Raw genomic sequence first — 25,407 nt, 5'->3', positions numbered from 1 at the left:
TCAGCTGTCTTAGACTCCGATAAAGAGACAAAGTATCAAAGATGTGCTCCCTGTCTGACAATTTACTTGAAAAAAAAAATACTGTATACAAACAAAAAATGAAGTAGCCTTTCTCAGTTTTTCTCCTAATAAGCAATGAGCAATCAATGCCTGGGTAAACACTAAGAAACCGCAGCCCAGATGTCGTGGGGACTCCAACTGCTCTCTTAACTGAGGAGGCCTGTGACAGCTCTCCCAGGTTTTAAACTGTTGCCACAGAAGAAAAGCGTGTCAGTGAGTGACACCAAACTCTACACCCATCCACGAGCCACCAGCGAGTAACACAAGAGGCAGAAAGGCTGCCAGGAGATGTGACCCAACAGGGGCCATGGCAAACTCCTGCCTACAGGAAAGTGAAAAATCTTGAGCAAGCCCATGACACTTGAGCTAATCACACAGTCCTCCTGTGTCACAACAAATGCTCTGAGCTGAGCAAGATGTTAGGTAATGATGATAAATCCTAGTTAATAAAAATCCAACAATGCAAGGTGAAATTTTACATTTGTACAGCAGCCCTCATACAGGTGAGGTGCTCATGGATAAAGAAGTGCTGCAAGTGCAATTTAAATTTTGAGAGGGAGGAGACCAATATTTAGGGATTTTCAGTATTGTATGGGCTGTTTGCTATAAGAAATTCCATCAGTAAGTTTAAACAGTTTAAACAGGAAGACACACTGGTATGGCAGCTTTCTCAGAAAGTGTTTCACTTTGGGAGAAAAAGCGATAGTTCAAAGATTGACTTTCTCGGTCTTAGGGAACCAAACTGTGGGCTGTCCTTCCCGAGTAGATCATTCCACCAGGATAAAGTAGTTATCGCTTCTGTGTCCCTGTGGCTGACTGACAGAGCTCGAGCCTCATTGGCATTCAGGTACATCAGGAAGCTCAAGGTCTATGGGAACCGGGATCAGAGAGGTACTGTTTTTCTGTGGGATACCAAGTGCTTGAAGTGTGCCCCAAATCCCTTCTGTAGGGCTTGGAGCCTTCCAGAACTTAACTCGTTATAGATTAACCAAGTTTCCTATAAGGGGAAGGAGGAAAAAAACCAGAGATACTTACCTTGGCAGATGTGAGTACACACCTGATTCAAGATTTAATACCAGTGGAGATTAGGTCAGCTTTGTGATTCTGGCAAAAAAATGTCAAGTGACCTTGGGGAAACATTTCTTTTAATTATGAGCAACGGGTCAGTTTAATCACAAAAACACCAGCCCTTCTTAATTGTATTTTCATCTTTTGTAGCCTTCTGCTCAGTGGTTTCTCCCCATAGTGCCTCGTACCCCTCGCATCACTGTTCTGTCCATGACACGCACACATGTATTGCCTTTACCTTCCCCTGACAACAGGCCCCGCTCTGTGATGTGCTACATACACTCGTCAGGAGGAAATGACTGCACAGATTACGTTAACATGACTGCAGCTGAATACATTTCAGTTTCCATGTATTTTCATTTTCCGCACACTTCCTGCTGTGTAGCCTTGGCTCCCTCTCCTGCAGACAGCTCCCGAGCCCACCTACATCCACTTGAGCTTTTACTTCGTGTTCAATTTCCATATGTTGCTTTCAAGCATTTATCTTCTTGGCATCCCCACAGGCCCGATCCTGTGAGAGTAAATGTGCCACACCTGAGAAGTGTTATGCAAGGCTGTGGAAATTGCTGATTATGCTTTGGGTTTTTCTTTCTGGTGATAATTTCGAATTAAATGAAAAGTAAACTCTTGCCCCTCCTCCCCTGTTTTTTTTTTTAAATCCAAAACAAACCCCTCAAACATTTTCCTTTAGCTAGAATGGGGAGCTGAAATCCCTCCTATTCATCTAGCATAAGAGTTTTTCAGAGAACCACAACCTCATGGGTGATGCTTAAACCCAGATCTCTTACCCCTGAAGAGACAGTTCTCAGCTCCTATTCCTGCCCATTTCTCAGAACCCCAAATATCATGTTAAGCCAAGCAGAGCTAACATCTCCACACTATTCCCTCCCGAAGTACAATGAACATGTTCAGGCCTTTGGATAGCAAGCTCCTGAGGCAGGGATTATGCTCTGTAGTATTACTGTTGTCATATTTTCCCTGTTGTAATGTTCCACTCACATTTGTGTCATTTATAAAATACAATTAACAGACATATTGGAATCCACAATGGTCCAAAGAAAGGAATAATAGAAGTAGAATAACCATGTACATTTTCTTCCTACAACTATGTTGGCTGTGGTGACCCACTCCCAACTAGCATATGAGTAGTAAAAATGAAATGCAGCCCTGAATATTTAAAAAGTATGGCAAAGCTGCCTATAGTCCTTTACACTTGGTAGAGGCTTCACAGTGGAGTTCAGCTTCTCTCTGCCTGAAAATGTTGACTCCCCCTGTCCCTGCAGCACATCTTGCCTCCTTCCAGTGAGTACCCATCACTAAGGCTTAGTACTGTTATGACCTGTTGGCTCATCCAGCCACCAAGAAAGCATCCAAACATGGTCATCAAAAATGAGCCCCTGAAAGGCTTGTACCAAGTTGTTGTCCTGCCCCGAGAAAGACCACACTGACATGTACCTGACTCCACTCACCAAAGAGATGCACTATGGGACTAGCTGCTCCCTTGTTTTCAATGAAAAGCATCAATGGAATATGGATGGCCACTTTCGTACTAAACTGTTTCTAAATCTGTGTAAATATATATTTTATAGTGTTCAATATTTCAATAGTGTGCTACACTCAGGTATGATCCTATTGTACCACCTCAGTTACCACCTCAGTGAGCTCTGCTGTGCTGGAAGTTATTGTCACTGGGATAGAATCACAGAATTGTTTTGGTCGGAAAAGACCTTTAAGATCATCAAGTCCAACCATTAACCTAAGGCTGTCAAGTCCACCTCTAAACCAGATCCCTAAGAACCTCATATATGTGTCTTTTAACAAAACACCTCCGGGGATGGTGATTCAAACACTTGCCTAGGCAGCCTGTTCTGATGCCTGGGATGATCATAGCGTGCCAGTGTGGGCTGAGATTTTGTCTTCAACTGTCCTCCAACAGAGCTCAAACTGTGTTTTTTTAACATTTACAAATTGGTTTGTGCAAATAATTTATTCTGCCATAAAGCAATTGAAACTAAAATGAGCAAAAAACCCACATTCAGATCACTCTGAAATAATATTTTCTGGTTTTCTTTGCTGAAACAAAACAAATCCCACAAATTTTGCAGTGAGCAAAGTGCTTTGTTTCAGTCAAAATGTTTCATTTCAGGCACTTGCAACAGAAAAAAACCCCCAAAACCACAAAGGAAATAAGAGGTTGGATTCACCACAGCTGCTGTCATTCCCTTTTTATCCACTAACCTAGTAATTAGGGCAGTGACCCAGGATGTGGGAGATCCATGTTCAATCCCTTCTCTGCCTGGAGGGATCTGAACCTCCATCTCTCATCTCTGAGGAAAGCGTCAGTGTCGCGGTGCCGGAGGGGACCCTTCTCCGACGCTGCCTTTTGGTTTGGCCCCTCCTGGACAGGTGCGTCACCTCATCTGGGCACCGTGCAGGGCTCGGGTGTCCCATCTCACCCAGGGACGATCCAGCTCCAGAGCAGCGTTACTCCTCTGCCCCGCGGCTCGGGCTGTGAGGATGCTGTGTGCAGCTCTCAGATATACCTTAAACATTTTGGTGTAGGGTATCTGAGGTGATCCCAGATCTGGGTATCAATAGCCTAAGACAGAATGTGAGTCCTCCCCCCAGATACATATTGTAATGCCAGGGCTTTTCCCCAGTAAATAAACGATATGCTGGGGAAAATAAAATAAAAATTAATATTTCTCTTAGCCTAAACCTCTTCCCACTTTTTTAATCACACTGCTACAATTTTCAATTACTCCCCTAATCAATTTTTTTCTATTATTGTAAACTGCTGTGATGTTACTAAGGACTGGTGTCAAGAAGGGTTTCCTAATATGAACTTATTACCTTCTTGTTATCTTTTTTGTAGCTTTTAATGTCAATTAATTTCATAATCAGCTTACACTAGCCCAGGAATTAGTTGTACAATATTGAGTCTAGAACTGAACATGTTGAACATCCAGCTTCATGCCTAGCTTCGCAGGGAAGCTTTGCACGTGGTAGTTCATACGCATCATTTTAATATAACCAATGTGATCAGCTGAAGTCCTTTTTTTAATTAGGAAAATCTGGCACCTCAGTGCCACATTTTTGCCAATTTCTAAATTATCTCCATTATTTTAATAATGTTATTTAAAATTATTTTCTGTATTTCTACTGAGAAGAATATCCTCCTTTATTCAATATTTGCTCTATTGTTTCTGGAAGGTAAATAAATTATACACCACTTCTTATGAGCAGACTTTGATTGCTGAGAAGTCCACTATTTCTTGGTATTTGATAACCTTTTATTAGGGCTGACCTCTGGGGACTCTCCAGACAAGTGGCCACATGAAGTCACAGTCAGAGAAGGGGACTCACCTGTCTAAGTGTGAGAAAGACTTCTTTGTAATGAACATTAAAAAAAAACCCAAAAACCACTCTACTTTCATCTTGCTTTAAGAGCCTCTAGCACAGCATATTTACGGAATAATAAAATAGGGCTTCAGGCCTTTTCTTCCCATACATCAGTTACAGTTACAGGCTTCTCATATCACGCTTATACGCTCTGTACACTCTGTAGTTTACTGTATCTCGCTTCTCAGAGATAATAGTCTCAAATACACTAAATTAAGTAAATCTTCTGATACTGTTCTCACATAAGAATTAAATCATGGCACAAAACTTGCTGAGAATATCCCCGTGACCACTTCAGTCCCTCCTCCCCATGAGTAAATGTTACCCTGTCTCACCCTGGCACACCGTTTTTGCTGTTCATTTATTGTTGCCCAGTACAAACCATCACTCTGATTGTTATTTATTTGTATTGCCAAAACCCAACTTCAAATGAAATCTCTAGTACCACAAGCTATGCAGATACTAAATTAAGATGCTTCCCTTCTCAAAGAGCTTGTACTCTAAAGAGATGGTACAGACGGGCTGGGAAGAAGGAGCAGAGGGTTTGCAAGCACAGTCATCATGAAGCTGATCATGTGCACAAATAATGGGAAAACACTGCTTTAGAATTAACTTTGTATCTCCTTTGTACTGATTTTAGAAAGGATAAAAAACTGCAGAGTTACTAAAATTAGAAATTAAAACCGTGAATGAATGGCTTGTTCTGGGGAATAACATGAATCACAACCCATCAAGGTACCCTTAGACCTTCATCTCCAAAGTAATAAACATCTGGGATTTTTATACCCACTTAAGTAAGCCATAAAATACTACTGTAAATTATCTGCATTTCACATGCATGTGTGAATGGGGGTGTGTGTATATATGCTCATTGCTTCATTTAATTTTTGTATCAATCAAAAATATATTAAATGGTACAGAAACAGTAAAAGCCTTTTTCTCATGGTATTTTAATCTGAAATTGTGCAAGAGACAAAAAACCCCAAGGTCTCATGTTATTTTGAATCATGAGAAGATGGGGTTTTTTTTTGTAATGAAGGTTCACAGCTGTTGCAAACACCAAAGGAAGCCATGGCAGCTCAGGTGCCCTCAAGCCCAGAGACACAGCCTGCAGCCACCTAAAGCTGGGGACAAGGAACACCCAGATGTGGGCACAAAACCCACCCAGCACAGCTGTCCTCTGTGGTCTTTGACTCTAAAACCGCCACAAACCCATATCTGTTCCCCACAAGTCCTCTTCAGCAAGGAGAAAACATGGGCACTGAGGAGTCATGGCACAGATTTACTAGTGTCCCATTGCCCTTGCCAGCCAGCATTGTCATTGGCCTGGGGAGTGCCGGGCAGCATCCTCATAGCAGCGCTGGCGCTGCACAACCTGCACTCATGAATAGATCCAGCAAGGAAGGAAAGCTGCAAGCTTGTGGTCATGGGCTGGAAGTCCACCCACAGAATCATGAGCAGTGCTCTAGTGTGATCCCACTGGCATTCTGCTTTGCAGTAGAAGTGTTAAACATTAACGCTCCCATCAGCTAGTGACAATCCCTGCTAAGAACTCCCCAATTCCTAACCCCATATGGGGCACTCTTAATTTACTCTCACTTGGAGCACCAGATGCTCTAATTACATCATCCTGATTCTCTGTAAGGTGTATTAGATGAACGAATGCTACATCTATAACAGTGACAAGTGTTATTTTTAATCGCATCCATGATGGTTTCATTTCAAGGTTCAAGAATCCTCTCCAGCAGGGCCATTTTATGTTTTTACATGACCCAAGAGCCTCAGTGAGGAATTCCTGAGATACATTCACTTGTATCTGTTTACAAAAAGTCACAGGCACATAAGGCCATGAACATCTCTTGCCCATCTGCTCCATAAATTTTTCTGTAAGGCTTATTGCAGAAGGCGGTAAATGAGTTATAGGTGTTCAGCTGTTGCTTTCCGGTTTTGCTGCAGTTCTAGCTCAGTATATTGCAGATAGAGCCCATACCTGCATCAGCCTGCTTGATACAATCTCTGTCCCAATTAACCTGTTAGGTACAGCATCTGAATTACTGTATCTGCATCATCTCTTAATGATTCATTTACACTGCTCATACACAGGTGCTGGAAAGGACCTTGAGGTCTGTAAATTATTATACTGTAGTATTACAGAAAAGAGATGTTTTTCCCTAGATCCTGGTGACATATTTAAACACAGGACAAATAGAAATCCAATGCCCTGGAGATTGATTATCCAGCACTGACAGTTTTCCAGATTACTCTTTTTTGTTCTCACACTTGATATCATTGCCTGACTCCATTCTCTTACAGTATAAAGAAAACTTCTGAAAATCAGTTATCTACCAACTTTCTGGAACAACAGCAGTAACATCCAATGTCATGAGTGACTGCTCAAGAATAACTGACCCTCTCAGCTGCACACAGAAGTATGAGACAGAAAGCCAGAAGCTCCATCAGTCAAGACACACAGCTCTGACACACTGAGTGGCACCCTCTCATTTACTCTGGATCACACACAGTAGAACTTAAAGAGCTAGCCCGATTACTCTTCATGCTATTAATTTCATAGTGTTTATCATGCTTGAAAATCAACATATAAAACCAATGAAACATAGGTTAAAGGAAAAAGCACATCCTAAAATGAGGAAAACAAGCTTCTCAGCAGCAGAAGCAGCATCATGGCCACCCATTAAACTGCACCAAGCTCCACATTTAGTCCAGAATAGTTCATTTCACAAATGAGATTTGGGGCAAAAAAAGAGGGGGACAAACAAGCTGGTGTACCTTCTGCTCTGCAAACATTGCTAGTCTTGAAGAATTTCAGGTCCTTGTCTTCACGCTGCCTACTGTTGCCTCAGCACAGGGGAATATGTAAGTAGTCCTTAGTGTAGGTATCACAGGGTCTTTTGGCCATTGATCCCATCCAACCAATTCATTTCCCGAATTTCTTCATCATCAGAATATCATCTGCAACTGAGACTTTCTGCCCTCAGGAATTTCACATGATGAAAGCTTTTGCTGCAGCAGCCCAAGTGGGGCAGGAAACACCTCTTCTTCTTTTGCCTTGTTTGCACTGAGAGCAAGCAAGCAGAAGACACAAGTCAAATTATTTGGCTGGAATAACCATTCTCAGTACTGTATTGAGTGTTCACAGCAGAGCTGAGAAGCACTTTTTAGAGAGCTCCAGTATTAACTGACACCTGCTTTACTGACATATTTGGGCATTGCACTTTGTTCAGGCGAAGCATTACGATTTCTGCAACTCCAGTATTTAATTTGCCTTTAAATTGTGCCTTTCATGCTTGTAGTTTTTCCTTTACATGGGCAAACAATCTGAAATGCACCTACTTTCTGGGAAGAAAAAATAAGAAGAAAAATAACAACAACAACAACAAAACCCCAACCAACCAAAAAAAAAACCACCACAACAAACAAACAAACTTAATTCAAATATTTAACTTAAAAATATTTGTCTTATAGAAACTGTTTGTAGAATTGTGTCTCTAAAATATCCAGTTACTTGTTTACTTCACAGAATAATTTTGACTAACAAAACTGTGTGGCCCAAATAGTGTCTTACAAATACAGGCCTATGTATTAAAGGCACGGAAGGAAAAAACCAGTTTTTTAAACATGATACTATCAGAGGGAGGGAGATGTGAGGGGCCAATTCCCATCAGAGCCAAGACAAGAGCTGACAAGAAAAGCAGAGAGAGAAGTGACTGAGATCCATTCTCAAGTAAGTTGCTTCCCAGGAAGAGCATGGGGTGGCTTGGGCTGGGAGTTCAGGAGGAGGAGCCGCCCTGCCTGCTGGTAGCGATGGTCTCTGAGGACCAGTGAAAGGTAAATAAATCCATTATGCTTTAAAGGACAGCGACACGCCCCCACGCCGGCCTCACAAACGTTTAGTAGATGGCACAGGAAGTGTAGAAGTGGAAGCAAATAAATCACCCCCCATTAGTCACACCCTGATGAGTGACCCAAGCAATTGCCAAAAACACAGAGTTAAAATATGGGCAACAGTAAAACTGGTGCCTTTTAAAATGGCTTGAAAGCAGAAGTACCCTACCAAATGGAAACCAGGGAGAAAGCAAGCCCAGCTCGCATGTTCTTGGCACCACTGGGCTCCTGTAACTGCAGACGCGTGTTACACCTTTACGGACTTTCCAGAGCAAGAATGTGGTGCCTCTCCACAGCCCACACTGTCCAGAACACACCTCACCCACTATGCTCGTGAGCAATAAAATATGCGAAGTAGATTCACAGGCACATGTCCAAAATACTATACCTTTGCATTTTAATCTCTTTTAAAGGACAAACTCCCACACGAGGCAAAATTAAGGCCATATTCAAGCTTTTGTGATGAGAAGAAGCTGTGACTGCGTTAAAACAAATTTGGTGTGTCCCACCAGGTGCCGTGTCCGTCCCTGAGCTGCCGCGGTCCCGGCCAGATGGCCAGTGCAGGAGCCTGGTGCGGGAATACATCTCTACAGGGAAGGGGCCACGCAGTACTGGGTGACCAGGCTGTCACTGCATGCAACTCAGTCACGGTATTTAAATCACATTAAAGCTTTCTTTTATTACATACCCCCTTGGGATTTTGCCTGGCTACATTATAATTACCAGCCTTGTTGCAGCACACAAGGGTTCCACCGCTTGCTCCCTCTCCTGTTTCATGGGAAATGACTTATTTTGCACAATCCTAATGAAAAAAACTGCAGTGACATAACTCTATCCTTTTCATCTTGTATTTCCCGTTCTATTGCCTAAGACTTCTTTCCTGTGGAAGCGAGACAACAGAATATTCAGGTTTACGTGTGTTTTTAGAAACTGCAGATAGACCTGTTAAGGCTCTCCAAAGAAGTTTAATCATTTTTTGCTATTTTCTTACATAATATATTATCTTGAAGTATCAATATATTTTTCCCCATCAGAAGTCAGCTGCACTTGTTTTTCAAAAATCCTACATTTTGCATTCCTTATTCTCCACCTACTAACCTCTCAAATATAACATTTTAAAGGAGATGCACTGGTCCACAGCACCACCGCTGCCCTTGGCCATGGCTTTGCCATTCTCCATTTCCCAGTTGCAGCACTAACCACACTTAAACAACACAACGATTACACACTGCCTTACTGTTTTCATAGCTTTCCTGTTGAGTAAGATTAAAACCATTTTGACCCTTAACCAAGGCAAAATACTGATGCAGTGAAGGGCTTCACTTAGACTTATTATTTCATTTGATCTCATTCCTAGGTACAGAACTGGAGATGGGCCTCATTAACCTGTGCAGGCAGAGACCACCTTTGGGTGGGAAAGTAGTTCAGATCTACAGGATAACAAGGGGTAAGAATTCTCACCTTTGCAAGTCTTCTAGAATTAACACAGACTTTTAACAAGAACCTTTCTGGTTAAAAATGACACAACTAATACTCTCCTGGAGGCAGAGGAAAGATTGGGAAAGAAAATGCTCAGGTTTTCTCTGATGATAAAGGAGCAAATATGAGCACTGGCTGCAGGCAGCACGTGCTGCTGTTTGCTGGCAGCTGGAATAGGAGGCAGCTGAAGCTCTTAATGTATCTGGTTCAGTTTTCAATAACTGCTTAATTTTTAGTTTGATCCCAAGCTGGTCAGAGCTTTCTCTCTGTGCACAGTAATAACAGCAACAGCAGAATGGATTTTCCAGCTTCAGTGAGACAGAAAGCTGAAGCAAAGCACCTATATTCAGCATCAGACTTGGCTGCTTGAGGACAGGGAGCTCTCATCAGCCACTCAGGGATCTCTCCAAGACCAGGACATTGGCAAGCACACAGCACTAGATAGCCAGGATTGCCATTTTCGGTCTAAGGTAGCGAAGATGTCTGAAATCAGGAATCCAAGAGCAAGAATAAGAACCTACTGCTTCAAAAAAGGGAAAGTATAAAAGATCTGTTCACTGTAAATCTGAATGCTATGGTAGTAGGTATCATATAGATCTAAACTGAAGATCCACTTGAGTAACATACCTGCTGCTTTCAATTTCTAAAGTGACACGATGAAAATGTAGCCTGGACCATCACACAACTTCCACAGCCCGGCACACAACACACTACAACAGGAGCAACAGGAAAGCAGGGCTTCCCTCTCTTCTCCTCACCCTTTATGAATAAATTCTGTGCCAGCTGCTGCATATTGCAGGAAATCACAGAAACCTGCAGGTTGCTGACTTTGCTGCTGGCAGTGGGGGGCAGGGGTGCTGCTCAGAGGCTCTTGGCGCATTCCCACTTATAAAGCTGAAATCACAGTTTAATGCCCTAAGAATTTCATGCTAGCTCTCTCATTCATCATTTACTAGTAAATAGGCTCCAACGTGTTTTTACCAGTTTTTAATAGATATCCCTGTTTCCCTTTGGCTCAAAGAAGCTAACCAGCTGTTTGTTCACAAAAATAATTCAAGTAAATTCTTAATTTTCTGAAAAGAATCATAGAATCATTTAGGTTGGAAAAGGCCTTTAAGATCACCAAGTCCAACCATTAACCTAACACTGCCAAGTCCAACACTAAACCATGTCCCTAAGACATCTATGTGTCTTTTAAACACCTCCAGGGACAGTGACTCCACTGCTTCCCTGGGCAGCCTGTTCCGATGCCTGACAACACTTTCGGTGAAAAAATTTTTGCTAATATCCAATCTAAACCTCCCCTGGTGCAACCTGAGGCCATTTCCTCTTGTCCTATCACTTGTTACTCGTAAGAAGAGACCAACATTCTCCATGCTACAACCTCCATTCAGGTAGTTGCAGAGAGCGATAAGGTCTCCCCTCAGCCTCCTTTTCTCCAGGCTGAACTCCTTCAGCTCCCTCAGCCGCTCTCATCAGACTTGTGCTCCAGACCCTTCACCAGCCTCATCGCCCTTCTTTGGATGTGCAAATACTTGATGGTTTCAGAAAAAAAAAGCCAACAACCCACCTTTATGCAGACAAACCAGAAAGATGGTGCAAGAGCTTCCCAGACCGGTTTGTACCATGTAAGGGAACTCATGAGGCAAGAATTCAGCTTCCAACAGCAGAGTCAACTCCAGAATCCTGTGTTGGTACCAGCTGTATAACTTGGGATTTTTGTTCTGTGTGATTTCTTTTCCAAAGTCACACTAAGATCTAAACATCTTCTCTTTTCCCCACCACTTAGGTACAGACAGCTACTGTCTCCATATGAAATAAATCAGAAATCACACCATTAGCTATGCTTTTAAGAATACTAAGCAATACTGTCGCTGTGTTCACAGTGATATAGCCTGTAGGACTTTCCCAAGAAAAGCTTAATCACTGGCAGCCAATAGTAAAATAAAGTCCTACAGAACAAGAGGAATGAAAAACGAAGAAGAAAAAGCAAATGTGGATGTAAGTAAAAACTGAGGAAAGGGAAAACAAACCAAGCTCGGAATGAAGAGAATGAAAACAGTCAGGTTAGCAGCCCAGTGAGACGCGGCTAAGTACCGTCCCCAGATGGGAACCTGGGCCTGAGGGCAAAGAAATGAGTTTGGGATCCTCGAAGAACATGCACATTCTGGGTCAGGGTCTTTAGTTGTTTATTAGCACCCATGGTCAGCTGCAGTCAGAGAATGCTGTGTTTAGTAGCAGGGGTTATTTCAGTGAGAAGAGAATGTTATAAAATTGTGGACGTCAAATAGTAAAGAGGAACGGTTTTTTGGAGGCAGCGAGTAGTGACCCCCACATGAACAGAACCTGGAAGAATCACATTTCAGTAGCAAACTTGTGACTGAGGCCATATGAAGGCAGAGCAGTTCACGGTCCTTCATGACAGGACCAAGTGTCTATGGCTTCATATGTAGCACTTAAAAAGCATCAGTAAACATATTCCAGATGGCAAAGGGAATGGGTACAGTTGACTTTCAACACAAGTAACTGGATTTTAAAACTTTTTCCTGTTAGTGCCTATTTTTTAACAGTTTGTGGTTAAAACTATTTGCCCTAACCTCCTCTCCACCAGGAACCTGAATGCACCCCTGAAGATTTGGAGGCAGAGCAAATGCAGCCACCAGCTGGATTTCAGAGACTAGAAAACCAGCATCAACCTCAGGCTTACCCTGTCTCTCCTGGTTTACAGCTCATTTGAACCTATGCGTTCTAGTTTGTTTGTTTGTAAAAGGTTTTTTTTTTTTTTGCTGCTTTTTAATCCAAATAAGGTTATTTTCTTTCTCTGACTTTCACACAATTGTTTTTTTCAGGGAAGAGACAGATGAAAGGATTATTTCTTGTCAGCAAGACTTGTAGCTGGGTGACACACAATTCCTTATTTGGTTAAAACACAGGTTAATGGTGTTGGCTTGTATCCTGCTTTATCAGTCACTTCTTTTCTGAAGCCATTTCAAAGAGCAAAATGGGATTCAGGGCTTCAGCACTTGTTGCTACAGCAGCGAGGATGGATTTGGACGAGTTTCACTGAGAGCTACAAACATGATTCACAGCTGCTGCTGGCTTAAAGATACATAATCAAATGTTTAAACGTGAAGTTTTCAGAGTTTCCAATAAACAGATTTCTTAAAAGTGATAAATTATATTTAGGAACACTCACCCTAAATACCATGTAAGCAAGTTTCATGTTTCAGCTCTCTGACACAAAAACAGAGGTATCATCATCATCACTTGGCATCACTCAGCTCTTAGGAGTTAAAAGTGTACTTTTAAGTGAAAAAATAGGACAGAAAGCCCAACAGTGTTGCAATTTATAGGACACGTGTAGTACACACACTCTGAAAGCTGTAAGTAGGCTCTAGGGCTCCCTTCACTCTCCCCCGGACAGTACGAGTTATAATTCTGAGGTCTCTGGGCTCACAGTTACCAAGGATGCTATTTGCTTGGGGTTTAATTGTAGTAAAAAAAGCATGCAGAGCCTGTAAAAGGAAGTCTTTCAGCACTTTTATAACAAACTCTGTCTCCACCAAGAGAAGAGCATCCCTATAGGGATGCATTTTTTGCAGTTTTTATTTCTAGGCAAAACGAGAGCACATCAGTCTTCAGGCAACATGTGCAAACCACATTGGTCCCCAGCAACACGCCGCAGAGCCCTTGCCTCCCGCTCTGGCACGCTAGAGCTGCGGCAGCCAGAACGTGTCCCCAAGGGAGGGGACAACACCGCTGCCACACACCTGCACTTGGGCCACAAGGTTCTTGATACACTCGGGCATTACTTAGAAGTTCTATAAAAAAAGCTGTGAGATGACTTATGTTTAAATCTTAATAGAGGAATAGGGCACTATAGTTAGAAGGATTTATTGTTTAATCTTTCTAAATACAAGTTTATCAGCCTATAGAGCAACTAGAAATGAGAATGAGCAGTGCCATTGTATCAACTCCAGCAAGACAGCATGGAGGGAACCCACAGCGCAGGGCTTGCTTTAAAAAAAAAACAAATGAAAACTGCAAGAGTCTTTCATGCTAAATTTAATCAACCTCTATATTGTTGTTCTTTTTGTGTGTGTGACTGGTTGTGGTGCGGCAATGGATCCTTTAATGCTGCAGGAGGAGACTGTGGGGAATCACAGAGCACCAGGCAGACCCAGATTTTCAGAGTACCCTGGCCCAGGTACATGTGGAAGCCACTGCACAGCTGGTGCTGTCCGGAAAATCTGCTTCTAACTGGGAAAGCACCAGCAAAACTTGATTGTACAGAGAAAGAAGCGGGAGGACACACAGATGGGAGCTGTTGTTATTTGTGATGCAGCTTCAGATTCAGGCCCTTGGCTCTGGTGAGGTTCCCTCCACCAACAATCCTCACACTTGGTCTCCAATACTGCAATGTAAATACCTTCTCCCTGTCTCACTTCCCTGAATTTTCAGAAGGCTACAGTGAGCAAAACCATCCTCTCTGCCTTGCCATGCAACTATCCAAGTAAGGGTGGAAGTCCTCGGCTTAAGCAACACGCACCATGCAGCTCACGCCAAAATAATGGGAAGAACACAAAGAAGCCTGAGGTGTTTAAAAGAAACATTTTATTGCAAGAGATTACAGACCTGGCACTATGGCCAAAATGTTCCCATTACATCAAAATTCCTATCCATGTATCAGGCAACAGCACCTACAAACCATGGTGGATTGAAATATCTCAAATCATAATGCAGTTAGCTTAAGTACCACCCTAAAAAGATTTTCTTAAAAACAAAGTCAAAACGATATAAACCAATTTTTTTATTATTAAACTCACGTTTTTAGTATCCAGGCCATTACCTATGGTGATAAAAAGAGAAGTCTGCTAATCACAGTGCTCAACTGAACAGGCTTCCTTCACAGCCCTTACCATTTAGTTAAAAGCAAGTACTTGTAATTCACTGTTAATTTTTCCACATTTGTTCAGCCAACATTTTTCTTCTGTACATTTTCAGAATCAGGTAGGAGACTGAATAGCCCCTTTAAATCACTGCTGACACACAGGATAATTCACAGCCACAAACAGCCCACAAAAAGCACTGGTGTCAGAATAGCTTTGCAGGAACAGCTCTCCCCATCTCAGTCCCGTGGTGCTCACCTTTCGAGGCTCCGCATGGATGTACATCTCTGAGCCCCCATTTGTGATTCGCGTTCCTCCTGCGATCCACTTACCTTGAAGACCTTGGATATTTCCCTGAGCGTGGCTGAAAAGGCAGGACTGTGAACTGGCACAGCGCAAACACAGAACGTCTGGCCCAGGACAGACCCCGCTGTTGCAATCCCCAGCTCTGGCGTGTTGGGTGCTCGCTCTCCCTCCCCAACAGCTGGTGGTGGCTGCGTCTGGTCTGGGCTCCTCCTGCCAGCGAGGAGTCAGCAGCTCATCTCCTGTCCCACTGCCCGGGGGAGCCCTGAGGCAGCAAAGCTGGATCTGCTGGCAGAGCTGGACCACCTCAGCTTGTGGGTGCAGTTCACCCAATACAATTCACACAATCCACAGGAAACAGTATATGCCAAACAGAAGCAAATGCCCAGCGATCTTTGTGAGCCAACATTTGTTACTCACTTGCCTCCATCTCCCATTTTCCACAAATACAGCCTCCTTAATTTTTCCTTCTTAATTTTCCAGTAGCTGCTAAAGAGACCTTTACCAGAAACACCTAGGATTGTGAGAAGGAACCAAAACCAACCAGACAAGTATCACTACACCACCACAGCCTCTAACCAAAGTGAAAGAGCAACACTCATGTTTACATGTGTAATTCCAGCTCTTCAGCACAGCCTGCCATGCAGCCTCTCAAGCCACACATCTCAAAACACGAGATTCATATACTAAAGTGACTGATATAATTAACTCTCTTCTACCAGATTATTTAGAATCTCTGTAATTCTGGAAAGGGAGATTTAAATCTCCCGGTATGTAGCGACAGAAGATCTGTATTTCCAAACAACAGAAACCAAGAAAACCAACAGCCCCACTTGAGGACTAGGAGATAAAGAAAGCTTAAGGGTACTCTACTGATTTTTTTTAAAGATCATTCAGTCTGTGTCAACCATATATGCAATTACTTTAATAGACAGAAGAGTTCTAGAACTTCTAGATATACTTCAGACTACACAGTCAAGGATCTGATGCCATCGGAGCACAGAGCTCAGAACGCCCGTCACTGAGAACCACCGCACCGCTGCAGAACCATCTCCTTTGGGAAACTACTCGGGCTTGGAGCTCCCTGCTCTTCAGACACAACCTTGCACTGCAGTGTTACACAAAGCAGCTCACTATTGGAGCGCAATGAATTAAACAGAATTAGATAGTTTGTTTTAGTTATTATGATCCTAAGAGAGTTTTTTGCTACTGCTAAATTCCGCACAGTATGGCTTCACCTTACAAGCATTCTTAACAATACAAAATAAATATAATTTGCACTTAATTAATTTCTTCATCTGTTAAACAGCCACAAAGGACCTTTTTGGTGAGAAGGGTAAACAAGCACTCTATTAAAGCATTATAAACATACAAGGTGATTTTATCACTTCCCTCTATTCTGTCTCAATACATTGCTGTAAATCTTCCATTTTCACAACGTATATAAAAATCCCACAATCATCCACATATTTAGAAATTTGTTAGTCTGCATACACATAGTTTGTCTGCAATATACTTTAACATCCCATTTATCTTTCCTAAAATCTGTTTTTTTTTTTTCTCCAGCCTCTAAATGTACTGATGCAGATTTTCCAGTAAAAAACAAAAAAAGGGAATACATTTTGACAATAAAGCTAAAGTTCTCTGCAGCAACTTGTACAGTAAACCAGTCAATAGCACAAATGTAATGGTAGCCTCGACAGCTAGGATGGCCTTGTCTCAGGTCTCCTGTCCTGCAGTGCCATGTATTTTTAGCCCACCTGTTCCACCAGAACGTTAACAAGCCTCGTGTGTTGCCTCTGAACTGCACACATACAGGAAGACAGACATTTATTCATATTTTCCACCAATCAAATGTAATGCGTCTGTGAACAAGTCAATTTATTGCAAGTAAATGTACTTTTACTTAAGATCATGAGAAGATTCTAATCTCAAGCAAGACAAATCAATTTCACAAACTTAATTCACACAATGCAAATAAACGCTTCACATTATAGACATTTAGATTTTCTTTAAACCTTTTTATTTAGAGATTTTTCTGGTAAGGAGATATACCATAGGAAAGCAATTTCACTGGCAGTGAGGTATGTATATACTCTACCAAAATACTCCTCTTGTTTTAACTGCTTTTAACTTTATTTACATATCAAGAAAATATCAATGCATATCCTTGGCTTAACTACAGTATGTTACCCTATATGAGTAAAATGAAATGTTACTTGCATACAAAATTGATTTGTAGAGGAACCTGATTTGATTTAAACAAAAATCATGTTCTGAGGACAGCTTAAATGAACAAACACAAGTCATCATGACCAAGACACCTGCACCATATTTCCATCCTCACAGCACATTTATTTCAGTAATTCTGTAAGTAGGTCCTTAGCATGAGCATAGTGTTACAGTTTTCATACATATAATCACATCCAAAACAAGCTCTAAATTTTAAGTTGTAAACATTCTCTTCATATGTAGAAACATTTCAAATCTGTGTTCGAACTTTCTAAAATGATCAGTCTTTTAAACAGAATTATAAATGAAAACTCTACTCTAACCGTGTAGTGAGCAATGCTTATTAGTACATTTCTACAGTGTTAAATAAAATAGTAGAGGCAAACTTCTGTAGGCAAGTCAGACTTTAAGTAAATCATCATAAAGAAACAAACTTGTTAACCAAAAGATGCTTTGTAATAAAGAAAGTTGGATTGAAATCTACTATGATACAAAAACATAAGGGTAAATACCATCTTTGTTGACAAGTAGGAGGTAGCATGGATGCACCACTTTATTGTCAGTGAGAAATGCAACTGAAGTAAAGAATATTTCCTTACCACAAATTTCCAGTATTATGTACATATTTCTCTTAGAAATTTGTTTAAACAAGTTTCCCTCCACTTTTTAGTACAAAAAGCCTCATGTGATTTAAAAAAAACACTTACACACCTAGATAGAATAGTACTAATTGCCCTATTTGAATGAACAGTCTCTTGAACTATGAAGTACATGATATTTAATGCCCTAAGTTGAGTAAATTGTATTAGCAGTTCTTGGTATTATACAAAACACTACATACATACAAACAAAATATAATAATATCTTATTTTACTATGTAATTCTTTTTGGAATAAACAGAGCCTTGGTTTGGGTAACACTGAAGAGAACACGGTTTCTTTGTTTTATTAAAATCTGTCTTTTAAGTACCCATGTGCAACAACTTAAAAATGGCTGCCATACATGTAATGGTCTTGTACTGATAGTGAACACAGTAAGTGACAAAAACATAATAAACCTTAAAAACACATCTTCCACCCTATATAAAATATAAAGACTACTTACTGTAACTGTTAAGTATTCTATTTGTTTTGATGTTACTGTAATCCACTTCCTCTATTTTTCTGTCTTTAGCATTTATAAACATAATTTAGTGTAGCAATTTATTTAAAAAAATGACAAAGTATTTCAAATTTACATCCAATTAAAATTTAAAATGTTTCCTTGTTCTATGATGCTGCTTCTGCCATCAGTAAAGAAAATGAAGTTTCAGTAATTGAAGCAGGCTTTTTAAGTAGCGATGTGACTTCAACCATGCCCGCTCCAGTCCGTGGAAGATTTGCGTTGACAATGTGTCGCTGCAAGTGCTTTATCCAGTCTTCTTGAACAGACAAAGGTCCTCGAAAGACCAGACCACAAAACCTATGCAAACATTAGAATTATTCCATCAAGATATAGCTAGGTCTACTGAAAAATTAGAAAATAAATATACTAAGTGGAAAGTCTAAATTTCCTTGAAGTTTGTTGCCACAAATTTTAGCAGAAAACCTTAGTAATTGAGTTCATTAGTAATTGAGCTCAACACCAAAAATTGCAGTTTATACAACATACACTCTTACATTTTTAATACCAGCAATAACAATCTGTTGTTCTTCTGTAAGGTGTCTTTTGAAGGACAGAGTATCACTCAGACACGACCAATGATATTTTAGCTACAGAAACAGTCAGCAACCTAATACCTGAGCATGACTGATTCAAGCCTCTTGTTTAAATTAAAATAGCAACTGCTTCCCACCCGCCCCCATTCAATTTAATCACAAACACATTTACAGGATACAATCTTAAATCTTCTTATGACTAAAATTAGCAAGCTCTTAAGAACGTGTTCTTTCAATTAAAATACTCTATGTACCTGCATCTGAGTATGTAAACTTCATCAGCACTATGAGGTAATGGCAGCATTTTTTTCTTGCTTCCAGATCTTGACCTTGACTTCTTTTGCTTACAGTCTAAAGCTAAGAAGAGAGAGATTTCCATATGTAAAGTGATACTTGAATGAGTGTTAACCAAACATATTTAGTAAGCAACCCCTATAGCAGCAGTGAAAAGACATCTAACTCCTTGTTATTATACATTTAATTACAATGTGAATCCAAAACAATTACAATGTGCTCTAAGATATTTACTGGAAAAACACATTAAGCTATTTTTTTAGTTTAGCACAGTGCTTGCTCTTTAATAGACTACATAATTGACATTCAGCATTAAACTGTTGTTTTAGTATCAGTAAGCAGCTACTAACCTATTGCAGAATTATACAGAAGCAAGCACCACTGGAAATTCCCTTTCATGCATAAAACACTGTCAGAACCTTGGAACTTGTTTTTCAGTTCAAGTACCATCATAAGACCGCTTATGTTCAACCAAGTTAAAACTTCACAAAATTGTAGCTTTTAGGTAACACAATCAAGAATTTCTCATCTGCAAACACCTGCCATTTGTTTTCAGCACAAAGCAAAAGTTTGTCCTTTTATTCTTCAAGTTTCAAATGAAACTTCCCCCTCACTCCTGTCTGAATTCTCATGCATCTTACAAAAATTAGGTATTAATCCTTGGCAGTAGGAACTGGTATCAGCACAATCACCAGGGAAGGCAAAGCAACTTTTAAACTTCAGCCTAAGCATTTTAAACTATGTATGAAACCAAGGTATATGAACAGGAAACACCCAGCAAATGGGTTCAGTTAGCATTGACGTCCGTACCTCCCATGAACAGATGTAAAAAGAATCTAACAAAACCTGGAGATTCGAAGAAGCAGCCAAAGTTGGGGGATGAGGGGACTAAACTGAGTTAATATTGTTATGATGAACACAGCTGATAAAGCTCAAGAAAAACCAGGAAGTCTGGGACTGTCTGAACCGAGAAGCGCACCTAGCCACACTGCTATTGCAAAACACAAGACACTGTCAGTAAAACCCCACAGAAGCCTGAAAAACAGTAATAAATGGTATTCTTGATACCAAAAAGGCATAATGCTATACTACTGATGCATCTTAACAGTAAAATCTGAAAAACTGTTACACTTGTTTAAGTTTTGACTCCTTTAACATAAAACAGAAGAATAAACCTCTTGGTATGCTGAAGCATAAGACATCTGGTGAGGCAAAACATTCCAGTTTGAAGAACATATGGTCTTGATTGCATGCTTCATTTTTCTTACATCCTCCACGTAAGCACCTCTCAAGCTTTTACCTTGTAGCCAAACTTTTAACTTGTAGATGCACCAGACACTTCCCAGCTCCATTCCCCGATTTACAGATTCCTAGACTATCTAGAAAAATTAGAATTGACTTCTGAGGTTTGAAGGTACCAGAGAACCAATCAAAGAAGCAGATACCAACCTAAAGACGCTTCCTTCAGACCCAGGGTCAAGCCATCATTAGGAAGATGAAGCTCAACAGCATTTTTTTGATGGTAACAATGAAAGCAGTCCGGATATAAAAGCAGTGACCCAAGGCGGTTGGGTGGGGAACGAGACAGAAATGGCTAAGATAACATCTGGAGAAGTGAATAGGTAAGGGGTCCTTCATGCTTTATGCTCTCATCAGAAGCACATTCTTCATATAGTTAGGAAGAAACTACCAAGTAGTAGAAATATTTTACATTACCGCAACATCAGTAACAACTTCACCAGAAATGTAAGCAGATTAAAACACTGAAACCCAGACACCCATTCCCTGAAGAGAAATATTTGCACGAGGGAAGACTTATCTGAAGCAGTTATTACAGCAAAAGCTTTGTCATTGCCAATTTTGCAGAACATGTTGGGAAGAAGGGAAACAGAAATCAGCGTTATCCGAATGCAAACATATCCATGAGTTGCATCTAATGTCAGTTAGTTTGATGTCAACTGATATGAGGGGAAAAAAAAAGCAGTAGACAGCAGGCCCCTTCTAGAGAAGCCTATATGCATTTGAAACAAGAACTAGCCTATTTCCTTCACGTTGGCAAACTTCAGACATGCATTCCAGTCAAGAAATTTTATTCTATTCACATACATGCCAAGCATTTCAGAGAGCTTTCACTTTCTTACTAGACATGAACCGGTCTTCTGCAAACCTAATGGTGTGTGTGTAATCTAAGAGCAATCAAATAGACTGCAACACAGACAGCCACTGCTGTAAGGTACCAGGAGCAGTAGTTTCCACTTCCTTGAAAAGTACCTTTTCCAAGAACAATGAGAAAACAAGGAAAACAAAGGAATGGGCATCGTCTCTGAGCCATTTACAACGGAGGCTTTAGTGAGAGAAATCACACATCAAAGAACAGAAAATATCACATTGAGAAAAAAAAAATTCTCAGAGTAACTTAGCTAAGACTGGAAGTAGATCTGCCCAAGCAAGAAGCTGTTACAAAAGATGTAAAATACTAAGAATACTAAACTTGTGTTCTGCAAGGGACATTTTTTGTTCTCTTTGTCTTTTGACATTTTAGGGGATACAAAGCAGCATAAGCACATTTTGAAGTTACTCTAATGAAGCAGGAAAGTAAGTCGAGAAACAGTAAAATCTGGGTAAAGCTGACTGAAAACCATAATTCCAACACCAGTTACCAGAGATGTGTACCAGCAACCACCACATTAATTTCATCTTGTCTGTCCAGAGAGTAACAAGTTTAAATGAAGTCACATGCACACACTGAAGTACTGTGTTGATATGATGCCTGCAAGCATCATCAGTCACATCATTTCCTCACCCACACAAAAGGGTAGCCCTGTTCTGACCAAAACTCAGTTACTGTTCTTCCAATGCCTTTACTGTAACAAAGCACAACGGCTTCAGAAAGTACATTTTTAGCACTTTTGGGAAGAGACCAAGGATAATTAGCTGTAGTAAGCTCCATGGAAATTGCAGCAAATTGCCAGAGACAGGCAGCAACTACCTACCATTAATGCCTCCTCTGTGGCTAGCACAGTTCCCAAACTATCATTCTTCATTCTCCATAAAGGCCCTTCTTGGAAAAAGCCTCCTACCTTCAAGTTTGGCCACCTGGTGTTTCCTAGTTGCTACTCCAAAACCCTTTTGTAACAACCAGTTACACCGCTTCATCAAACCTCTCTGATACAGCATGACAAAGAAACAACCCACTTAAAACAAAAGACAATCAAACTTTGGAGGAATCTTCTTGAGGGACTCCATTTCAAAGCATACTATTTAGAAAAATACATGTGAGGTAAAAAGGCGGCATACAAAAACTTTCTTTACCTCTGTGACCACTTAACAAGAAAGACTACAAGCAGATGGAGATAGGAGGCTAAAATAAGAATGCCTAAGACAACATGAATTAGAAAGTCACAATCAGATGCCATGACATTTGGTCTGAGGTTCAAAATTAAAAGTGCATCTATAGTAATTTGCAAGCTCCACTTCTCCATGTCACCCAACATGGAACACTTCTCATTTCAGGAAGACTGAAGCTGGGTCTTTATTCAGACTTCATTACTTTTGTCATAGTGTATGCAAGCTAACACAAGCTGAATAACTGCATGCACAAAAGCATCTAATTAGCCATTTAAGAACACTGCAAATTAAAAAGTAAAAAATAATGAATTACCTTTCATGTATATTTATTCACTAGTTTTCAAATTCAATCACTTCCTATCTATCCTCATCATTATTGAACAGTAAAACGCATTAAAAAAATCCTCCAGTAATTTGCTCCCTGAAGTATTTTACAGAATACTAAAAATTAACTCATTGTGCCAGTTGATTGGTTGTAACTGTAACAACACAGAATAAAGACAAGCAAAGCCAGTGGATCTCAGATTTCTGCTGGAGCTGCATATGCTTCCACAGTGAACTTCCCGAAGCTACAATTTTGATAAAGCAACATGAAAACTTATTTGGAAGTGTCGTTAGTGGCTGCATGAACTGCTATCTCAGTCCTACCACTGGCTCAACGGCCAGACACCTCGCTCCTTAGTTTATTATTCTGTCCCAAACTTCCAAAAAAGCAGTCTCCATCTACGGAAGCAAAGACGAAAGAAGAGAGTGGCAATTGGCAGATGATGACAGCAGGTAAGAAGAGATGGGAGTATGTGAAAAGACTCAACAAAGAGAAGAAGTAAAAAGCCAGGGTGCAAGAGAGAATCAAGAGACACTGGAGGGACAAGTAAAGGAAGGAAGCTGGATATACAACTGTATCAAGAAGAGTGAGATTTTGAAGATTTTGCATAGTTCTGGCCAATGCTCTGAAGACAATCAGAAGAAAGAAGCAAGTTTGCCACATGCTCTGAGAAACGCTAATGTGCTACTATTCATCAAAACGGGTATAAAAAGAAATTAGCATCTACTCAAGATGAGTGATTAAATAATTACATTGTTCAAAACTGGGCTGCATAGCAAAAAAAAATAATTAAAAGAATTAATGTTCCAGTCAGAACAATCTGAAGACCACCATGCAAGCACTAATACAAAAGCAAGTAACTACCAAATGAACCTAGAAAGGAATTTGCTATAAAGTGGATCCATACTGCATAACTATAGGCACAAATTAAGTTTAATAAACACTAACCTTGAACAGCCAACAGCCTAAAAAGTTCCACTTCTAGGATGTCTTTCTTGAGTCCGTTCTCAAAATTTACCACTACACTTGACTGTGTCTATTATACTGCTAAAACTGTCAAGTTGCATTTGCAACAACAACAAAAAGGGTAGGATTAACTAAATGTGACCAAATTACTGACTCTGAAGAAGAAGGGCATCTGCTAGAAAAGCAACATGATAATAGTCAATATCAAAAACATATGCAGACAAACTGAAAAACTGAGTAGAAGAATAGTATATAAGCTAATGTAGCGCTAGGGAAGGCCTCGCTTTGGTGACATGCAGAGATTACTATCCTTCTCTTACTAAACAGTAATGCCTAGATAGCTCCCAAAACAATAGCCAAATAATTACAACATTCATGTTTACACACAACTATTTAATTACAGAAAGAAACTGAGGTAAATATTCAACCAACGTGATTTCTTTTTAGTAGTTACGTTTACTTTAGAAGATGTGAAAAAGGCTTCATGAAAACAGGTGGAACCCGTATAAATACAGCCTCACTGTCTCCATACAGGTTCCAGGCTGCAGCCAAACTGAAGATATCTCAAAACCTCTCTCAACTGCAACCACTTTTTAATAAGAAAAACTGAGATGCCCCCAAGAACGACACTCGTGGCAAAGTTTAAAACTAGTGTGTTCTAGTGAAATCTTGCATTAAAATCATTCTCTTCACAAACCTTACAATATGAAGTGGAATATCAAATAAAAACACCGTTTAGAAGCATATTTTCTGGTCTGTGTGCCTTGCCTGCATTGAGCGTGCTCCACTGAAAAGCCAATGAGCAAAGTTTACAACCTTGGCAAAGTTGCAACAGTTTTAATGGTAATGACTAAGTTAATAGAAACATATATTGGTTGCATAATGTTATAGCTTGAACTTAAGTGTCTCTCAGTCATTAGTTTCAACAAAAAGCCTTTGTCCACATGGTACAGGCCATTTATCTGGCTCAGCTCCAGCTGCTGAGATCACAAGTTTTTTTTTTAAAAGGTTTTGTTTCTATTTTTTTAAACTTTGTTTTTAACACCAGTTTGTTTCTAACTTAATTTTAAACAAACTTTGAGGTCCAATGACACAAGACTCAAGAGTTTTCTTTCAGTTCTTTTTAAGAAAGTGGCAACTGTTCTGATAAGTATGCTACTAGTTCCCTAGCAAAATACATTTCTTAAAGAAAACAAACAAAAATACCTAAAAGCACCGTAACAAGCTACCTTTGCTTTTCCCATTTAGTGTAAGGTAAGCTGAGGTGCAAGGAGCTTGTCTAGGATCAAACCTCTGTGTACTAAATATCCTGTTCACCAGTGTCTCTTCTAATGAATTATTGCTAAGATTTCAACGTGCAATTTAAATATATAACTACTGAAAAACTTTTCACCAGTAGGTATATACACAAAGTAACTTACCACAAGGCTAATATCAAACC

The 25,407-nt window shown here is 40.3% G+C and overlaps 1 protein-coding gene across 10 annotated transcripts in view; it reads right to left on the bottom strand.

Annotated features, from left to right (window-relative positions):
- Positions 1-17,110: 17,110 nt before the first annotated feature.
- The window catches only part of ZNF644 (zinc finger protein 644), a 50,691-nt gene continuing 42,394 nt past the window's right edge, over positions 17,111-25,407 (bottom strand). For all 10 annotated transcript variants that reach the window (XM_065072641.1, XM_065072631.1, XM_065072639.1 and 7 more), the window contains 2 exons: positions 19,288-19,390; positions 17,111-18,797 (listed from right to left, as the gene is read on the bottom strand). In XM_065072641.1, coding sequence (XP_064928713.1) covers positions 18,605-18,797; positions 19,288-19,390 — 296 coding nt within the window. In that variant the 3' untranslated portion in view covers positions 17,111-18,604. The remainder of the gene's footprint in view (positions 18,798-19,287; positions 19,391-25,407) is intronic.

Source organism: Columba livia, chromosome 8, assembly GCF_036013475.1.
Source record: "Columba livia isolate bColLiv1 breed racing homer chromosome 8, bColLiv1.pat.W.v2, whole genome shotgun sequence".
Taxonomy (NCBI): Eukaryota; Metazoa; Chordata; class Aves; order Columbiformes; family Columbidae; genus Columba; species Columba livia.
Note: the sequence above shows the minus strand (reverse complement) of the source record. Positions and strands in the feature narration are given on the sequence as shown.